Source organism: Acanthochromis polyacanthus, chromosome 20 (genome assembly GCF_021347895.1).
Source record: "Acanthochromis polyacanthus isolate Apoly-LR-REF ecotype Palm Island chromosome 20, KAUST_Apoly_ChrSc, whole genome shotgun sequence".
NCBI lineage: Eukaryota > Metazoa > Chordata > Actinopteri > Pomacentridae > Acanthochromis > Acanthochromis polyacanthus.
Window position 1 is genome coordinate 13249642 of NC_067132.1, and position 21955 is coordinate 13271596.

Sequence of the window (21955 nt, forward strand, 5' to 3'; positions counted from 1 at the left end):
TCCTGTTTGGGTCATGTGCTTCAGAACTTTTTTCTGTGGGAAAGTGTGTATGTGTATATGTATGTGTGGTCTGGTTGAGCAACTTGTGAGAACTGGCTTTTAGGGCCCACTGCTCTTGTAAGGACATGCGAGATGTCGTCATTGTGAGCCCTGTTTAATGAATGTCGGTCCATGATGCAGAACACCACTGTTTGTGAATGTAAAGTGTGTTTTGTGTGGTCGGATAAAAACCTCCCCACTCTTGGGCCTCTTTACGAAAACACACATTAATTATTAAACCAAAACGTAGCCCTTGACCTCTGCAGTGGATCAGTCATACTGTGGACGTCAGATCAAAAATAGAGCCATTTCTGAAAACACATGAGAGTCCCGGGATTAGGACAAGATGGGAGAGCAGAAAACAGCAGAAGAAAACCAGGAAAACTAAGAAACAGAAAGAAAGTGCATGTTTTGTCCACATATTGCTTGCTACTCAGATAGAACACAGGACTCTGTTTGAAAAGTGTCAAGACTCAGTTGTGATCTATCATGGATGGTTGGACGTGTCTGTACCTTTAGCAGATGACATGGTTCTGTTGGCTTCATCAGGATGTGATCTTCAGCTTGAAGTTTGCCTCCAAGCCTGAAGCCATAGTTCTTCACCAGAAACTGGTGAAATCCCCCCCTCTAGGATGGAGACAAGTTGCTGCCCCAAGTGTCTTGGATGATGAAAATGGAGTAGAAATGGAGCAAAATGGAGCAAGAGGTGGAAAGGCAGATTTGTTCAGTGTCAGAAATTCAAGGGTTGTGCTGAACCATTATGGCAAAGAGTAATATGAATTGAAGTCCAAAACTTTCCTTTTACCAATAAATCTACCTTTCATTCCTCATCTATACCCATAAGCTCTGGTAGTGACCAAAATCAACTGCAGGACCAAATGACTGACATGGGCTTCCTCTGTAGCGTAGCAGGACCCTTAGAGTCAAAGTGAGGACCTTGAACATTCAGAAGGATCTCAGGGTAGAGTCGCTGCTCCTCATGTCTAAAGGAGCCAGTTGAAGTGGTTCAGGCATCATGGTTAAGATGTTTTCCAGGCATCTTGGTTTGGGTTTTTTGGTTATGAGCAGCTGCTAGGACACCAGGGGTCGACCCACAACATGCCAAAGGGATTCCATATCTCATCTGGCCTTTCGATGGCTGGTTATGCCCCAAAACAACTGGAAACATTATTGGGTGGAGGCATGTCTGGAATGCCCTGCTTATCCTGCTGTCACTGTGGCATATCTCTGGATAAGTGGGTGAAAATGGACGGACGCACTAGTTGGGTGCCATTAAAACACTGAAAACAAAGAGGGGGTTCAACAGAATGACTTCATTTACAAAATTAAAAAAAACATTGCTAAACGTATGATGGGAATATGGCATTTATGTGTGTTGTATGTAGGAGTTGGGGGTTACAATCTTACATTTTTTCATCTTCTTGTCTTGAATATTTGCAGTGAAGCTTCTGAATCTTTGGGTAGCACATACATCATGATTGTCACACATTTCATCAGTATGTAAATGTGATTTCTTGGTGGGTAGCACTCTTTGTACTCTTTGTATTGTGGATGACGAGCAGGCTATGGTTTCTCCTTTGATGAGCACGTACATAGAGGGACAGTATAGACTCAACTTTACTCTATTATCAGCAGCATGTTACTAGGAAACTATCACATTCAATCTGTCTCCCAGTTAATAATGGAAGGTTGGAACCAGAATTACTCATAAGACTAGTGATCTGTGAAGAAGCTCCTTAGAGAACCACATGCAGCTTTTAGGAAGATGTGTATGCAGACATGAAATGCAATATTCCTGATTTTCACCAGTGTTTAATCACCTGTAACTATGAATCATGTTTTTGTTAGCTTAGATTGAGTCCTTTACATGAAATCCAACATTTTGCAGTGGCATATTTCTATAGTCGCCAAGGATGGACAATCCAAACACTGGTTCTAGAGAGAAACTTTCACATTTTTATTTTGAAGTGGTAGGTGTCAGAGATGCCACTAAATCTTAACAGGACGCACTGCCAATAATTTTAACAATGACATTATTTGACTTTATCGGCCAATAGACACAATAGACACAAAAGAACTGTTTCCCTAAAGGCGAGTCATTCTCTTGCACATTTTTCATCCAGCAAACTGACATGACCAATTTATAGGAAAGGCAAAGAAGGTTTAAACAAAATGCATCCTGTTTTGTAGAAAATCTAAATAAAGAATATGAACTGATTTACAGATTTTGTCACTGACTGAAAACAACAATGACAGCGACTTTGCAGTAGTGCCTTTAATGGACAAATTTTTTTAATACAGCAGCAACAGTGCTAAGATGCTAACCTCACGACTAGCTTGCAAACTTCCTCAGAGTGCAGCTTCTAGTTGTGATTCCCCTTTGGGATCTCCCACTATATCCAGTGGTCCGTTGATCTGATTGGTTGACATAAGCCAACAATACACTGTGGTGGTTTATCTACTCACCTGCCCAGTATGTTTTTTTAATAAACAGTTAACAGTTTCAGATAACGACTTCTCAAATGAGTAATGAACTCAATTCTGCAAAGTGCTAGCATTAATATTGCACTACTTGATAGGCAACAGAAGGGAGAATGGGCTTTGCAAACTTAAACGGAAGCAGATAAATGGAATTCAGCAGTGATTAACTTTATTATTTATATATGTACTTTTCCTACTGTGACATGTCAACATGTGAAAAAGGCATTTATGTCCATCATAACAGATTATGAACTCTGTTCTGCAGAGCCTAAATATGAGCAAGGTCATATATCTATATACTGGGGTTTAGGCTCCTATTAGTTATTTTATATGGGACAGGTGCTAGTGGTGTGATGATAAATGCTGATGCACTAAAATAAAAAAATTTAAAAACTTTCAATATCTGTTTCAGTGTTGACCACTTCTGGAGTGACTGTAACAATGAAAACATTCAATAAACCTTGGTTATTTTTAGTTAAGAATAACTTCAATATTACAATACTAGAAAAAAAATAACCATAATACAATGCTAGGTATCGACATCAACCTTGAAAAGCCAAAATTGCTTTGTGCATTGCCAGCAGTTCACCCATCACAACAGCGCAGGTCTGCGTGGAAGCATGGCACTCTCACACTTCCTGCAGCGCTTTTGGTCAAAACCGCTGGGTCAACCCACTTCCCTGTATTCTTCTGTCAACTCTGGGAAAAAGCTTTAATATCCTTCCTGCCCCCAAGACGCTGGCCGAGGAGGCCTTGTGAAAAGCCATCCTTGAGGGCAACTGCCCTGCGTTGTGTCTCCTTCACCCCACGGTGAACTATTGTCTCCTCTGTTTGTGTCTCTAAACTCTGTTATTTTGCCTCTATGAAGAAACAAAAACTCTTCCTGGACAGCTTCAGATGGAATAAATATTGCCTGATATCTTGCCATTTGTTTGTTTGGTTGGAGTCCACAGTGATACTGTAATTGTTTTTTGTGGTCACTGAGTTTGTTGTTTCCAGCTTTGTGCCTCACAGTCCAGCACTGGAAGATTAGACTGAGTGTCGACAGCAATGTCAACATCATTGACCGTCACCCTCCGACAATGATGACTGCATTGTTTGACCCTCAGTTTATTTACATGATGCAATGATAAGATTTGAGGCACATGCTGGGTTTTCTTTGTATTGTTTCGAAGATTTACACAGACACATAGCAAATCTGTCATGGATTCAGCTGCACGGCTGTTTGTATAGACTGAGATAATATTGTTGTCTTAATAAAAGAATAATGTCTGAGCTTGAGTGCTTGCACACACACACACACACACACACACACACACACACACACACACACACACACACACACACACACACACACACACACACACACACACACACGAACACACTCTTGCCTGTGTAAACTCTCTGGTTTTTTTTTATTGTGAAACCGTGTGACAAACAATAACAACAACAGTGATGTAGACAGTGAAGATACAATGAATGGAAATATAAAAAAAGAGAGACAGAAGTAGACAAATTCAAACAAACAGATCCAGCACAGAAAACAAACAAACAAACAAAACAAAACAAAAACAAAAAACCTGCATTTGTCGAGTGGCAATTGTGTTTCAGTGATTGGATGTAAGTTAAATGACCATGAGTAATAATGTAGACTGGCGGGGACTTGATATGTGAGGAGGAAGAAGGGAACAAGAAAAAGCTAAAACAAAAAATAATAATAATTTTAAAAAAAATAGAAAATAAAAAATAAAAAAATAAACAAACAAATAAAGATAAAGAATAAAAATTGACGAACAAGCAGTGAGGAGTGAGGGGCGATGCACAACCTATAATATAATATTAAAAATAATGCTATGATATAATACTAAGAAGAATAAAATAATAATAAGATATCAACCATAATAATAGTAATAGTGATAACATCAACGGTGAATATAATACAATAAGGTCTAGTGAAGAGACAAACTGATAGTATATAATATAATTTGTTTGAATATACTATTAATAATAATATATAACAATACTATATATGTTGTAATAAAAAACAACGACCGAGCAATGAGTGGTGGGCGAGGGGGTAAATCAGGGAACCAGGGGGCGAGCAAATGACACCGCGCACCAGCCCGTGGCGGCACGCTCGGGCCCCTAACAAGAACAAGTGGGGCAGGGAGGCGAGTGAGAGCCCGCCTCCTCAACGTTCCCCCGTTCTGCCAGTTTTTCCTCCCTGGGGAGGAAGTTTGTTGTCTGAGAAAGGCTACAATTATTTATTTATTATTATTATTATTTTATTTTTTCAATTATTTATTTATTTATTTATTTATTTATATATATATATATATATATTTTAAAATAATTATTATTATTTTATTTTTTTAAAATAATTTCTTTCCCTTTAGAGATGGGTGGGGGTCTCTCAGTGTTTTTACATGCTGCGAACAAAGTGTCCAGAGAAATAATATAGTGCTTGTTTGCTCTGAACTTGCAGTTGTAGCATCAAAAGGCTCTCCACACACATATGAAACAGTCAACAGGTGTTTTCACTTATTGTTCAGAGTGAACTCCTTGTTTGGACTGTCAATAGAGACTTCACTTGCTTGATTTTATCTGATTTTATGCACATTTGCGTTGTTTTGTGATATGTAGTACAGTTTGGAAATATTATTAACTCGTAAACGTTGATGTCACTACTAAGCAATTCCAAAATGCCAAATGAAGCCAAATAATCTCTAGGAATATATTTATTCTCCCTTTTTTTTGCATTGCTAACCCCTCTATCTATTTGGAGACAGTATGGATCCTATATCTGTGTAATGATGCAGCTGCTGTTCCGTAAAGTCACAGAAAAAAAGGCAACACGGTGTCTTAAAGCAGACTTTAAAGAAGAAGAGCTGAGCTGTGACCCAGTTTAACCCCTGAACATCAGTAATGTCTCATTCCTGTAAGAAAAAAAAAGCATGGGTCTCTTTTATACTCTGCAAAAGGAGGGATTTCAAGTACAAGTGTATGTCAAAATAATTGAGAACCAACAGAAATTGTCTTAATAAGGTGTTGTTCCATCATCTCCTGCCAGAAGAGCTTCAGCGCTCCTTGGCATTGATTCCACAAGTCTCTGGAACTCTCCTGCAGGAATAAACATCATTCTTCAAAAAGATGTTCTGTCCTTTGGTGTTTTATGATGGTGCTGTCTCAATTGTGGGTCTGAAATCTCCCATAGATGTTCAGCTGGGATGATATTCGGCAACAGCAAAGGCCATTATATATGATTGACATTAGGGACAGACCAGTTATTGACCTGGCAAATTATCATGGCTGATATTTGACATTTATCTAAATATCAGTATTGGTATTTTAATTGGCCAATTAATGATAGCTTAAGTGTGCTACATCTGGTCTAATGCAGCTTCTTCTCTCTGTCTGTAGTCGATCCGTGATGTCAGAAATGTCTCTCAACAGAGGCTGTGAAAACTGAATGAGAAACAAAAGTTGTTGCCACAAACCAGGAAATTAGCTGCTCTCACAGTGGCTAAAGCTACGCTAATGGAAAGCAGCTAAGTTAGGAGGCAGCCACAGATTACCTTGAAAGAGAGCCTGGAAAACAATAGTTAACAATGCTTTGAGGTATGGACCCTAGTGGGCAATAAAAATGATAGAACAGAGAAAGGGTAAGAAAATAGAGAAGAACAGCAGGAGACACACTGATCAATCTCAGTCGATCCCTCATTAACAGAGGAGAGCGTCTTAATGTAACCACTGCTATTTCTATTTAACTATTTCAGTTATAGCCGCTATTATTAATGAAAAAGTCTAGTTCTGAATGACAAATACTTTGATATCACAAAATATTACATTTAACATATGTTGGTTCCAAATATCAATCGGCATTGGTATCGGCCCTTAAAAACCCATATCAGTCGATCCCTAATTCACATCATTTTTATTTTCAATCAAGCAATTCAGAGAGCCCTCATGCTCTCACTCCTATCAGGATAAAAAGTGTCATCTTTTCATATAAGTGATGACTCAGAAAAACTTGGTATTGATTTACAGAGATTCTTCTCTTTAACGGGACAAGTGGAGCCAAACCATGGCAGCAAAATGCTTCCAGAGGCAAGGGCAACTGAATCAGCTCACTAAAGGAGAAAAAGGTTCAGATTTTTCCTTGAATTTGTCACCCATCTGTAGATAAGTGGGCAAACAAAAAATAGCTTCCTCTTTTAATGAGTCAACAACGTGGATTTGTGTGTGAAAATTTACCAATGTTAGTTCTACACTAAAGACATTCATGAACTCACTTCTCTCAACAAGCTAATCTACTGATAGTGTGCATTCCAATGACACAAAGCAAACTATTTTTAAAAATTGCATTTTTAAATGTACTATATTGATATGACTAGCTATTTTGGTGCCAGTGGTTTATAATTTCAGTGTTCATCTTGGTTTCATGTCTTGGTTTGTGTAGTTTGATGATATCTCATAACTCTATCTCGAAACTAGGCTTTTGCAGATGCTTCGTCTTCATATTGTTTCTGTCACCTCAAATGCACATTAGTCATAGAAATTCTGAGGCTTTAAACCTTTCTTATGGTAATGTTGCTGCGCATGGAAGTAAATATGTCTGGCTTAATAAAGTTGAGAAAAACTTAATTTCATGCTCCTATGGCACAGTGCAGATTGGATAGATCAGAGATTGGATATGTCAGCAGCTTCGGGTATTTGTGCCAGTTTTTCCATGGTCTGTTCTCCAGCTCACTGCGTATATTCAAAGATCAGTACGATAACAATGAGACGCAGCTAACTGGGCCAGCATCCTCAATCCTAGCTCTGATACGAGTGGAATTGTGAAATTAAATAGCGCCTGCACTAAATATTTCAAGGAGCAGATCTTTACATGATAAAAATTAACAAGCCCTTTTGGGATATGAAGCTATTAATAATTACAGTTTCCCTCGGACAGTGATGGATGTTCAGTCACGTGTTGCACACCTCTCAGATCACACGACACAAATTCAAAACAGGAATTAGATAACCAGGCAGGTTTTATTTCTAATGAGGGACTACTCAGGAGAGTGGAGCAGCTGCTGGACGTCTTCAGAGTGGACAAACATGAGGCGGATTTATTCCACAGGAGGAAACACCTGTGGACCTTGTGATGAATCATGATATTTGGTAAATGTTGAACATGCTTGTTTTTAATGACTTGAGATTGTTTTCAATTTGCTTGATGGACCGATTATCCCTCTGCTGCACCACAGAACAATGCTGCTAAAGTCTCCTCCAGACATGCACTTCTTTCTGGTAATCTGACAGAAACTGATCGTCTTGACTTCATGTCTGAATGAGTGTGAACTGCATGCACTTCTGTTAGTGATATCTGAGTTGGGGATGGCTTTTACTATTACTCTGCCAAGGAACGCGGCAGAGTTACGTGACGATCAACATAAGTTTGTCTGTTTGTTAGCAACGTGACTCAAAAATGGAACAACGTATTTGGATGAAATTTTTAGGGAAGGTCAGAGATGACATAAGGACCACCTGATCAGATTTTGGCAGTGATGCAGCTTATGGTCTGTATCCAGGGATTTGTTAAAGATTTCTGTATCATTGTGAGATTGCGGCACAATGTCACTGTAACTATGACTACAAATGAACACTGCGTCAGCTGCCTGATGATGATCACATGATTGCAATTTTACTAGAAATCCAACACTGAGGACTTATCAGAAATGATACAAGGAACAACTGATTAAATTGTGGGGGTGTTTCTGAGTCCCATCAATTCTCACCGTCCACTACATATTTAGGTCATGTGATTCGGTATCCGTACACAACGTACACATGCATAACACACGCCTGTGCTCAGCGCAAGGTCATTTTGTTTGTGGGTACATTTCCATTAAATGACCACAATCTATTTTGTCATAATTTCTGATCATTAGTAAACATAAAATGTTGCATTTCTATGAAAATTTGCTCCATTTCTGACAATGTCATATGGGGGAATGAACAGCTTTGATGGAGTACTGCGCACTCTGAGTGCTTTTCTTGTTGCTTCCAGTTATTTGTAGTCTTTCTTCTGAGTTTATGGAAAACCTGCAGCATCAGACAGCAGCAGGATGCATATGAAGTCCTTAAAGCGTGCTAGTTGTGCATTTACACGCAAAAATTAGCAACAACTTTATTTATTACTTAGAAGTATAAATTATCCCTGACATGGAGACAGGATTGATCAGGATCTAATGGCAAGTCCCATTGTATACTGTTGGGTCTAAACCTGAAAGAACACAGACACAGCCCAGGAAGGAAGAGACAGTACTCGAGCTCTGATGTTTTACTTGCCGCAAGGGGAGAGAGACAGACCATACAGTTGTGTGACACTCTCTTGTTGTCACACAGAACGTCTAGTTCTGCTTGCCTCTGGACATGTGCTGTTTTATTATGTTTCTGCTGTAAAGTGCACATCCAGTCATGGGTTTAAAATGCTTGCATAGAAATACTTTTCACAGTCAGTCAATGAAAACCCCAAATAATGATTCTAAGTATAATTCTTCTCACATATAATGATTCCAAGCATAATTCTTCTAACAATACATAACTTCACCTGAGACAGTTGAGCTCTCCTTTATTTTTTTTGCATAGTGGTCATCCTCAGCTTGTCTTGTCCTGAACTCCATCACAGCGGTACCAATGTCAGTAAAGTAATAGTTATATCATCACACAATCTAATTTTAGTGTGTTGTTTAGCTCATTGTTGATTTGAACAATTTAATGAGTTTGCTATAAATTGTGGTTTTGCCTTTTATTTATTCATGCCTTATTTTGTATCATACATCACTTGATGGTGCACATATTGTGGGTTGTCATAAGTATGTCTGAAGAAAGCCATGAAGAAATCAACGTAAAGGTGGCGTATGTCTGGATGTCAAAATGTTGCCACTTGCTGCATATTCCTGTCCAAAAGGGACTTTAAAAACACACCAAATCTAAAGAGTCCTCAGCATAAAACTAAAAGCAAACTTTAGTCCCACTTCAAAAGGGGGAGAAACTGATATACAGCAGTTACTGGAAGCAGTGCTAGAATTAGCTTCATTAGCTTTTATTAGAGCAGCACATTGCTGTACATCTGCACTGTAATGACTGACTGTGCCACTAAAAATGAAAACTACTATATAAAGACATTATAACTTCACTTTTAACAGTTTTTATTGAATTTTTCATTAACTTCACTGTGATGCATTTTGCTTGCGGCACACATTGCAAATAACAGAAGATAGAACACAAAATTGCTGTCGCAGCATTTCTGTTACAATATCTGAAATTGTCCCGCTTTGCCCCCTCCCCTCTCATCCAAACCCACCCCATCCCTCCCTTCAGTCCCAAGGCCCAAATCCCACATCTCTGACTGTACTAAATATGAATAATCAAAGAATAATAATGATAAAAAGGGGGGGGGAGAAAAAAAACAAACAAAAAAACAAAAGACAGATATATATATACAAAAAAGAAAGAAATAAGCAATCATTAATGCAAAAAGAGTAAATAAGTCTAATTAAATAAGTTATCTAACTAAAAAAAAAATAGGGGAGGGGAGCGTCGTCCATCCTTCTTCTATTTTTCTATTGTTTATTCATCGTTTCTATCCAGTGGGACTTGTAAACTATCATAGTATTCTAAAAAGGGTGTCCAAGTCTTCCTGAAACAGTGCAAAGAGCCTTTCAGGGTGTATTCTATTTTTATGAGTTTTAAAAAATGCATGGTATCCTTGATCCATCTAGTAAAGCTGGGAGGTGCCTGCTCTTTCCAGGAGAGAAGTATGCGACGCCTTGCTATTAAGGAGATGAATGCTATTATAACATGAGCATTTTCTTTAAGTAAAGAGATCTCCTGGCTATAACCAAATAGGGCACACATGGGATTGGGGGTAATATCTATTTGAAACATGTTCATATATGCACAGAAAATGTTAGACCAAAATGTATTAAGTCTTGGGCAGGACCAAAACATATGTATATGATCTGCAGGTTGGCACTGACAACGAGGACATGAAGGATTTGTATTGGAGAACATGTTTGCCAGCCTTGCCCTGGTCAAGTGCACCCTCAGCACGACCTTAAGTTGGATAAGGCGATGCCTTGCACAGGGGGAGGAGGTATTTATTAGTTTAAGCACTGCCTCCCATTCATTAGTTGTCATTACTCTGCCAAGGTCACTTTCCCAAAGTCTTTTGATATTTTGAAGTGAGTGAGGAACACATTTATCTGTACTGCTATATAGGACAGAGATTAGATGTTTGCAATGTGGGGAGAGTGACAAAATATGATCAATTGTGTTGTTTGCCGGGATATTAGGAAACGATGTATTACTCTTCTGGACAGAGTGTCTAATTTGCAAGTACCTGAAGAAGTGAGCATTGGGTATATTAAATAACTGTGAAAGCTGGGTAAACGATGCAAATTTTCCATTAATATATAGGTTTAATGTAGATTTAATACCTTTTGAGTACCATGTCTTAAAGGTACCATCTGTAAGGGAGGGAGGGAAATTATAATTGTTTCTGACAGGGGAGAATATTGAGGTAGGCTGGAGGTTGAAATGTTTTCTAAATTGGGACCAGATTCTAACTGAGTGATAAACCACCAGATTAAGGCAAAACTGGCTAAGAGGAGGGGTTGTTGGTGCACGTAAAACAGACTTTAAATCAACTGGGCTGCAGGCATACTCCATTTGGACCCAGATCTCGGGACTAATAGTTGGGCTTTCATCAGTCCAGTTCAGCATAGATTTTATGTTGCATGACCAGTAATAGTGCATGAAATTGGGTAGTGCCAGGCCAGCAAGATTTTTAGGTCTTTGAAGGACACTCTTTTTGATTCTATGTGGCTTTCCATTCCAGATGAAAGACAGTATGCTTTTGTTGAGAGATCCTCTCACCTCATTCCTAAAATATACAATCAAGCAGGGGAAACACTCACAAATCATACAGAAATAAACAATGCTTTTAAGCAGTATTATAGTAAACTATACACCTCTGAATGTGACAACGACTCATCACAGCTTAGACTCTTTCTGGAGAAACTTAACCTTCCATCAGTTCCAGCGGAATATAATTCTATATTAGGAGGTGAAATCTCCAAGGCAGAGATTCTGGAAGCCATTAAATCCTTGAAGTGTGGCAAAACTCCAGGACCAGATGGTTACACTTCTGAATTTGCCCATCAGCTATGCCCTCTGCTTCAAGCAATGTATAATGAGTCAATATCAGTGAGAATTTCCCCCCAACTCTTTGGAAAGCAGTTATAACACTTTTACCAAAAAGTAGTAAGGATCCGCTTTACTGCGCCTCCTTTCGGCCTATCGCTTTGTTAAATGTCGACTACAAAATTCTATCAAAGGTATTAACAGTGAGACTGGAAAAGGTCGTTTCACACATAATTTCACCAGACCAAACGGGCTTCATCTCCAAAAGACACCCAAGTTCGAACCTTCGACGACTTTTTAATATTATTTATTCCCCTCCATCTGACTCTCCTGAAATGGTGATATCGCTCGATGCTGAGAAAGCATTTGATCGAGTCGAGTGACAATATATATTTTCCTCACTTAAAAAATTCAAATTTGAGGAATCCTTTGTCTCTTTGGTAAAACAGCTGTATTCTCAACTCCTGGCTGCAATAATAACAAATGGACATCAATCTGAGTACTGCCCTCTTGGTAGAGGCACCCTCCAGGGCTGTAGCCTCTCTCCCCTCCTTTTTGCTATTACGACTGAACCACTGGCTGCCGCCCTTAGACAAGCCAAGGACTTTGCTGGCATTGAGCGTGGGGGCCTTGTTCATAAAATATCCCTATATGCGGATGACATCCTTTTATACGTTGCAAAACCTCTATCATCTATACCTGTCATACTCACTACATTAAGTGATTGAGGAGGTGCTCAGCGCCAAGGCCTGTTTTGCTGGCCAGAACTTCAGGCACCCCATCTGAGCGGATTCTTCCTCTTTGGGTCTCGGTGTGTTCATTGCTCATAAATAATCTGGATGCTTCAGATCTGCGGTTGATGTTCCACCAACTGGTCTAGTCTCCACCATGTCCACTGTGGGATGCTGCTGCTGACCTTCCTCCAGCCCTCTGCTTCCAACTCCCCTTTTTCCACCAGTCAACTCTGCATCGCCTTCACTATACTTGTTATGCTAATCTACATACTGTTTGAATTTTACTGTAAGCTATATATGTAGTATGTTTAATGTCAGAGCCATCCATCATTACTGTAGAGTAAACTATGAGTCAGTTTTCAATGTTAGCTTATACTTTGTTTGTGTCACATATCCTGTCATACATGTATCCAAATGTGTGTTGTGTTTTCCTTGCTTTCTCACCCCTCGCTCTTCTCTCATCCCTCCCCCTTGCCCTCCTCTGTCCTTCTCAACCCGCCCGGCCAGCAGGCAGATGGGTCCCCCCTATATAGAGCTGGGTTCTGCTCGAGGTTTTTTCCCTGTTAAAAGGGTGTTTTTCCTTGCCACTGTCGCCTTTGGGCTTGCTCTGGGAGTCAGGCATATGGGTTCTGTAAAGCGTCTTGAGACAATTTGACTGTAATTGACGCTATATAAATAAAATTGAATTGAATTGAATTAAACCAATTTGGGAAAAGCTCAGGCTACAAGATCAACTTTGACAAAACTGAAATGTTTCCTATCAATCAGGCAGCCACTCAAATATCACCATCACATTGTCCATTCAGAACCGTCAGTGAGGGCTTTAAATATCTTGGAGTGGAGGTCACATCTGCATTCTCATCACTTTTTGTTAAGAACTTTGGTGTTTTATTCGAGAAATGTAAAAAAGACATGGAAAGACGGAGAAATCTTCTGCTGTCCATAACTGGACGAATCAACCTGATCAAAATGATTGTGTTGCCAAAATTTCTCTGTTTGTTCCAAAACCTTCCAATTTTGATCAGGAAGTCATTTTTTAAGACATTATTAAAACAGATTTGAGAAGCTGAGGTTTAATGCAATCCCATTTCTGTATTTTTTAGAGGTTTTTGCTGTTGTTTAAATGATATGTGTCAGGTGCACTTATTTTTTAAATGGCACTAAAGAAACAGAAGGCAAATGACAGCAGATGCCTGGCAGCTTGCACATCATCGGCATAAATCTACAAATATAAGACACAAAACACAAATGCTAGGGCTAAAGGTGTGATTTTTTTTTTAAATAATGAAAGAGCAATCAAACATTTTAAGAGACAGTTGAGATTTAATCAAGGTACTTCTTTTGAGGAGTTTCAGTTTCCATGGACAACAGTTTTAGTGACGCATAGTGTTCAGGTGACAGCTGAAGAAACAAAGATTGATGTTGCTTTGGAGGAAAGTTTAAAAAAAAAAGCAGTGCTTGGTTTAGTTTGGCTTGTGGTTGGTGGACACTGTTCAAAGAACCGATGAAGTGCGTACATTAAATCAAAGCTTTCTCCAAAAGAAATTCATTTCAAAGCGTCAGTGTGTATTCCTCACTGGTCTGAGTAACACTGAAGAGGCGATGCAGATACAGTAGACAGCACAGACAGAAAGCACAACTGTACAGTACGAGGCCTCAATATCAGTTCATTATTTTTTTAGATTCCATTAAGAACCCCTCTTTGTGAGTATTAACAGTATTTTATTCAACAACAATAGATAAGTTACACTGTAATAAAACAGTCCGTCGGGGCTCAGGTAGTAACACAAGAAGTTCAAGTCCCAAAATACATGAATCATAGTGTTCCCTTGTCTTTGGGCAGTGTATCCTTTCCAGTGGTTAAAGTCCATTCAGTGACTCAGTAAGACTAAACTTCATATTCCTTGTAACAATATTAAGTCCCAATTTGGCTTCTTTGTCATCCTTTCAAGTGAGCATGCAGTTCCATGTTAAAATATTTACCGCCCTCAGGGAGTCTCATTTCCCAGTGGTTTGGAGGTCAGTCGCTGACTTTGATGCTTTGATGCTTTGGCCTTCAGCAGTGATACAGTGCTCTGACAAGAATCTCTCGAGGTCAAAAGTCTGGATCCATGAGCTTTAAGGAATGCATCCAAGATTTGGTCAATCGTCCCGCTGGTCAAATTACCCAATAAGTGATGACACATTCAACAACCAAAATTCTCAAAGGAGCATTTCAACATTACAGGAAATATGCTTGTTCATTTTCTCAAGAATTAGATGACTTGACCATGCTACGTAAGAAGCTACAGAAAGCAGCTGGTTAGTTTGGCATAAAGACTGGAAACACAGGGAGACAGCCAGCATGAATGTAACCAAATCCACCAACAATATGAGTCACCTTAAACTCACTAATTTAAACAGTTGATCCTGCTTGTTTAATCCAAGCAACAAGGTGTGTTGTTCTTAAGTTGGATGGTGATCTCACTGTAACTACTGTACAGTTGTATCATAGTACTTTGTGAGAAGTATCATAAAAGATTATGTTAAATTAATTAGGGGTTTTAGAGGCGCTGATACAGTAGCTGGTCAAAGCCAGGCTGTTTTCAATCTTCAAGCTAAACTGAGTTAACTGGTTGTTGACTGTAGCTTCATATTTACTGTAAAAACATGATATTGGTATCATCTTATCATCTGACTGTCTTCAAGAAAGCAAACAAACATGATTCCCCAGACTTCTACTGTACATTAAAAAGTCAAATTCTGTCCTAAAAAGACCTGTGGAACCGTTCAACATACTGAGTGGTAACAGGTCAACGTCCAAAATGTAAAAAATTACACACAGTATATTAAAATATTAAGAAATATGCTACTTTGTACAACCAGACTTTACTTTTGTCATTTTTACAAGAAGTTTGGAGGATCTGTGGCACAACCTATGGGATAATTTGATCCAACAGTAACAGTACTCTGTTCCCTCCTTTGTTGTGTTTAGTATTTCAGAGAATGGAGCCTCAAACTTAGTCCTTCTCTTCTTTTTCTTGCTTCTTCGTGACCTAAGCCAGGATATCGCTCCTCTTGCTGCACCAGACCACCAACGCAATCATGGCCAAGGTGAGGAAAACGGGGATGAGGATGAGGATGGTTAACGTATCGTCCGGTGGATCGACCCATATCACCGACTCCATGGTGCAGTTGGAGAAAAAGTGCTTGTGTATGCGGATGATGTAGCTCTCCACCAGTGGGTTGGGCCAGTAGCAGTCCAGGTTTTGGGACTTTTTCTCCGTGCAGAAGGTGAATAAGTGGTACTCTCTGGGGAGAAACGAAAAAGGAGAGGAGGTGGTTAAAGAAATTCACCATGAAACTTTTTGGGAGATTTCTGTTTTAGCATCCATGGTAACCGTCAGCACATGTATATCATAGTGGTGGTAGACACATAGCTGGTTCAGTGAAGGGCACACAGCCATTAGTTAGCATTAACATAGCATCTGAGAGTCAGTCAGTAATCCATCATTGCGACAGGAGATGTACAGCTGCTTTTTACTCCATTTTTTGGCCCACTACCCTTCTTTATTTCAGGGTTGTTCAGAGACTTCCTGAAGCTTTCCAGGCTCAGCGTTCTGCTTTGATGAACACATTCAGGCCTAATCCCTCCATCTCCATCATGAATTGTCTATCCTCCAGGTCCAGCTTTTTTTCTCATGACATCAAGGAGCTGTTGGTGTTCTTCCCAGCTGAACGGTAAATAGAGCAACAGCTTTCCCACACTGGCTCTGAATCAGAAGATAAAACATCATGTTTCCATCACTCTACACTACAACACTGTGTGATAGTATTATTTACAGTGAGGGCACAGCTGGTAAAAGACACTGTATTACTGCTCAGCGAATTGAGCAATTGGTTCACAAAAAACTTTAAAAGGCAACACTGGCAACTGCGAGTTGTGGAGTCTTCAGCAAAACTGCAAACAAGCAACTAGAAACACTTTTTTTCTTTATTAGTGATACTATAATATTTGTACTCCTGGAACCCTTGTCCTTCCTATTTAAGCACATCTGTTTTTGTGTGGGTTCAGGAAACTAGAGGTATAGTCGACTGCTGGATCTGAAATTCATCATTTTTGTCCAATTTTCTGTATCATTATATTTTAGAATTATTTCTGGTTAATTATATTAGCTTCAAAATGAGTCGCTTTTCTCTATCTGTAATAATTCTGCTTCCTGTGAAATCTGAACTCAGCGTAGTCTATGTACTATTAAACCAGAGGAAAGTCAGATGTTACAGCGGAAATGAGAAAACTTTTCAGAACATATCTGCACAGATGCAACTATTTAGATTCATGAAGTTAGATACTGGGACTCCTTTTAATATAAGCGCTCAACTGCCGATATTAGTCTGTTCTGTCAAGTTATACGAGTTGATATTTTCTGAGGGTGTGAGAAAGGGAATGAAAATGCTCCTCAGGCAGAAGTGAAGAATGCAGGGAAAAGCAGACTTCTGAAATATCTTCCCAGATGTAATACACAGCAGCTAACACATTTTCAAACTGTCGTCCACACACAGTCATGGGCTGGGAGTGTACACAGCTGATTAACCCGCTGAACATATAACTGTGAACATACACACTCATGCATGCACAGATACACACAGACTTGTGTAGAGAGGCCTGAAGCTGCTGGTAGCTTATCTTTGGTGTCAGTGTTTCTAGTTAAATTAGTATCTAATCTGAAAATGGGTGCATTATTCCATACCTTCCATTGAGATAGTATAGAGATCACAGAGCACCCAGACTGATAATGGTTTGTAGATCTGAAAAGAAAGATTACCCATAGAAAAAAACATATTCAGAATTCTAAATACTGTAAAAGACCCTCTATAGATGTGATCAACTGATGCAACTCTAGTCATACATGAAGATATGACTGCTTAATATGTGAAAGCTGCTGAAATCAGTTGCACTGCTGCTAATAATCAATGTCAGTTTTGCCATTTGTCACAGATTGTTCTGCTAACTTTTTAGTATTTTTTCCTTGTCACTTCATATGACTGGCTGTAAAGTTAAGAGAGCAGTGCAACATGATGGAGAATGTGTAATTTTCTTGCTAAGAATTAAAAGAAAGACTCATGTCATATCTATGCAACTATAAAGCTATTAACAGCTACTTAGCTTGATGCTAATATCAAGAGTGCAAATAGAAACAGTTAGCATGTCTCTGTAAATGTTCTATGAGCAATGTTCAGAATAACTGGACGTCACTAAAGAGCATCAGCATCGTAAATCTAAACAATGGGCGCATGAGCCACACTTCCTTCCTCCCCTCACTTTCATTTTTGTTTGGGTCGTGTCCACAAGAGCCAACAAAAAACAATCCAGTCACAACCACTAACCGTCATTAGCATTGTGAAGTACAATGAATGGCCATAAGGAGTTGCAGTCATCTTAAGTGACATTCTCTTAACCTCACCTGTCTCCCTCTCTTTCAACTAGTGTCTCTTCTGCTCTGTTTATGCCTGTTTCCATGGTTTATTGCTCTGGAGCAAACCTGTGGACAGACCAGGTCCACATATGGACTAGAGTGGACACATGTAGGAAGAGACACAAAGACCAAAGAAACAGACACAAGAAAAAAGTAGAACAGCGAGACTCTTACACTGAATGGAAATGAAGTCCATAAATTGGATAAAAAACATTTAGAATTACTTTGTTTTAAAATTCTTCGGTATTTTTTTTAGCACTGGCTGAATACTGGACCGCACTTTTGCTTTTCTAGCACAGTATAGGAGGTCACCCTGGGTCTGCTTTTAAGTCAGGGAGGGCCAGCAGTTTCAAAGGGAGGGACTCACGTGCACTAACATGCTGCTAGAAAACCACAGAAGAGAGAAGGTCAGATTCCAACATATACAGAAAGAGCATGGCGGAGGCCTTCTTTATTCCACTACATCTTTACATAGCAGATTCTTGTTTGCTGCTACATAATGTTATATTTACTTTCAAAATCTTCCATATCACGCCTTTAAGAAGCTGCCAAAACCTGACAACCAGCGCCTGCAAAGCTAAAAAAAAAGTTTTTATTTAAACCTCAGAAGAAGGGAAGTGTCTAAACTAGGGCTGGGGCTTTAATGAGTTAATTAGGATTAATGAACCTAAAGTCCGGTTGTGAAGTAGACATACAGAACACACTGACTGACATCAGTGCAGAAATGTTGGACCAACACGTCGACTCAGTCGTAAACTTTCTCTTTTTATCACAAAACCTGTTCAGTAAAGAGTATTTCTGAAAACATTTGAGGCGAGAAATAAGCTCTTGAATCTGTCCTCATTTCAGTTCAACGATGGTTAGTTTAGAAGTTTCATGATGCATCAAATCTCCACTCCCCGCACTGCATTTGCTTAAATAAAACTACTTTATGCAAATGAGCTCAGAGGCTACGTACCATACCTTGGCTACGACAGCGCTAGTACTGGCAAACAGTGTAGCCATCCCATAATAGACCACTTTCAGTTTACGAGAAGTCTTAAAATGTTGAATATAATCACTATAATTGCACTTTGAGTTTGCAGTAATCTGTGAATGTAATAGACATATGAAAAATGCAGATAAATAGAAATGAAACATTTTTGCTGTTTAAGTTCACATATATGTCTATTGATCGATTCAGTCGTCAACAAAAATGTATTTGAATTGAAAAACTGTGCTTATTGTGTCATATATTGCTATTTGACAAAAAATGTGATTAATCGTGATTATTTGCAAAGCCTCGAATTAATTAGATTCCTTTTTTTAATCATGTTCCACAACTAGTCTAAACACATAAGTCAAATAAAACAGAATATGAACATATCTGCATAAAGCATTTCTGGCTTCGGCTAATTGGTCTTCCACAGTCCTGTCCCTCCATGACTGCTGTCTCGTGTCATGACCATGTAACCCACTTAGAAGGAGGCTTGCTCAACCAAATGGTCAATCGCTTACCATTAGTTGCAGCAGAAAAAGCTCTGATGACTTTAAAACAGCATCTGGTCCATGCAGGGACTGAGCAGAATAATGAATATACAGTATGTTATTAAAAGGTCCAGACCAGCACCACTGTTCCTCTGTTCCTGAGTGCACATCATTAAACCCGGCTGCTCCCAGAGCTATAACCTGCTCATGGCACAAAGTCAATTTGTTATTAGAAGTAAATGATTGAAGTGCATTAATGCACACACAGTACACACAGCCTCGCAGTGGTCTATCCATAGCCTTTTCTGTTCTCCAACAAGCTTCCACCGGCTCATTTCTAACAATAACAGCCGTGCTGGCCGAGTGTTTGGCCAGCTGCAATCACTGCAGAGAGGCACGGCTCATTTGTCAAATAGAGGAAGCTCTGCAGGGGTCAGTACTTGTTTAAACATGAGGCCCCTCACTCTCCATGCCTGATCCTTCTCTCCACTCTCCGGTTCCTCTTCCGCCCTCCATCTCTCTCTCTTTCCTCTCTCTCCTTCTTATCACTGATTTCCAGGCTCCAATGTAAACTGCTGCTGAGAAAGTCAGTATATCCTCCACAGTCATGTAAATGAAGTGTCGTACACTAAACACCCAAATGAACTGTTTGTCTCGTAAAAACGTGGACTCATGCAGTTAAAGTTCCTGGAAAGGCGCGTCACGCCGTGTTCCCCACCACAGTGTGGCTTGGAAATACTCTGCTTATGAAGCCTTTCATCTGTCAAAGAATGTTTCAAATATCACCGACACTTTAGATTTAGGCTTAAAGACGGTTCTGAAAATCCCTCCTTATATCCTTCAGATATGAGTGAGTATTCAGCAGAACTACAGTAAGAACAAAATGTGAAAAACAGAGCCCGGACATTGCACCACCCATCCTGCACTTCAGGTGAACCAAAACAGCACTTGAAAGGGTCCGAAAAAACACTTAACTATTTATAGCCTCGGTTGACAGGTTTGTTTTATACGATTTCTTGTAAACCAGCAGGGAAGACACAGAGCGAAGACACGTGGATCTGGACCTCTCCAAGTGAAAGTCAGTCAGCACCGAGCAGCAATAAAACCAACAACATCCTGTGTTTGGGAAGAATCAGTACTTATAATTTCCAACCTAAGTTTGATTTTAGATAATGAATTTTCATTGTGAAATTTAGCAGATCCCACCAGGTTAAGACAAAGAGTCAAAGAGCTGTCTTAGCTTAGTAGTAGCCACAGTTTGGATGTGGCTGCCCCTTGGACTCCATTGAGGTGATGGACGAGAGGAATGCTCTTGGCAAACTGTCCGCCATCATAGACAACACCTCCCACCCTCTGCATCAGACTGTGAACTCCTTAAGCAGTGACAGACCGGTACACCCTAAGTGTAAGAAGGAGTGTTTCTGGATGTCCTTCATTCCTCCATCAGACTGTACAATGCTGCACTATAACTTCACTAGTCGATCACATTTACTGCTGCACCTGTTTTTCTTCTTTCATAAACCTTCCATTGACTTAAGCTACCGTTCAAAAGATTGGGGTCACCCAGACAATTTCATGTTTTCCATGAAAACTCACACTTTTGTTCATGTGCTAACATAACTGCACAAGGGTTTTCTAATCATCAGTTAGCCTTCCAACACCATTAGCTAACACAATGTAGCATTAGAACACAGGAGTGATGGTTGCTGGAAATGTTTCTCTGTATCCCTATGTAGATATTCCATTAAAAATCAGACATTTCCAGCTAGAATAGTCATTTAGCACAATGACCCTATAGGGCACCGGCGCTACGATTGCATATTCATTTTTGATTGGTCTTAGATTTGAAACCAAATAAGATAGATCGGCCATTCTTATTGCATATTACATCTGGGGAGTTAGATAAAGAGATTAAACCTTTATTGATGCCGCAGTGGGGAAATTGCACAAACATTTCACACATTCACCATGTCTCAGTGCTTTTTCATTGCAGTGATTGGTTTGTAAAAATACACAATAAAGTGCACATAACGAGACCACGGGAAAGTGTGCAACTCTTTTACATAGTTAGTAGTTAAGACATTAGTCAGTACATATTATTAAAACTTGGAATATAAGGGTTATATTGATGTAAAGCAACTAAAAATACTCCAAAAAATTGCACTACATTATGTAAAAATGGAAGAATATATCCTGGCAATCTTGCACAATGGTAGGTCTTGAAGGGCTACCAATGTCTGTAATTCTGATTCATTTAATGTTATTTTCATTGAAAGAAATGCTTTTCTTTCAAAAATAAGGACATTTCTAAGTGACACCAAACTTTTAAACAGTACTGTCTGTGCAATAATTTGTTACAACCTCATCCATTCGTATATAGTGTTCTTGAAAATTTTCCTCTTGTGTTTTTAATGTTACTCTACAATTTTTGCACTGTGTTTTTAGTATATTCTTACACTGCCCTTACACCCCTGCCTTTTTGAGCTGCTGTAATGGTGAACTTTCCCCACTGTGGGATCAATAACATTAAGCTTATCTGAAAAATAAAAGTTAAAGATGTTTTAACCCCAGTAGCTTTTGTAT

The 21955-nt window shown here is 39.3% G+C and overlaps 1 protein-coding gene across 1 annotated transcript in view; it reads right to left on the reverse strand.

The window, feature by feature from the left end:
- Positions 1–13752: 13752 nt before the first annotated feature.
- The window catches only part of LOC110964148 (receptor activity-modifying protein 3-like), a 51124-nt gene continuing 42921 nt past the window's right edge, over positions 13753–21955 (reverse strand). The window contains exon 4 of the mRNA XM_022212771.2: positions 13753–15740. Coding sequence (XP_022068463.2) covers positions 15485–15740 — 256 coding nt within the window. The 3' untranslated portion in view covers positions 13753–15484. The remainder of the gene's footprint in view (positions 15741–21955) is intronic.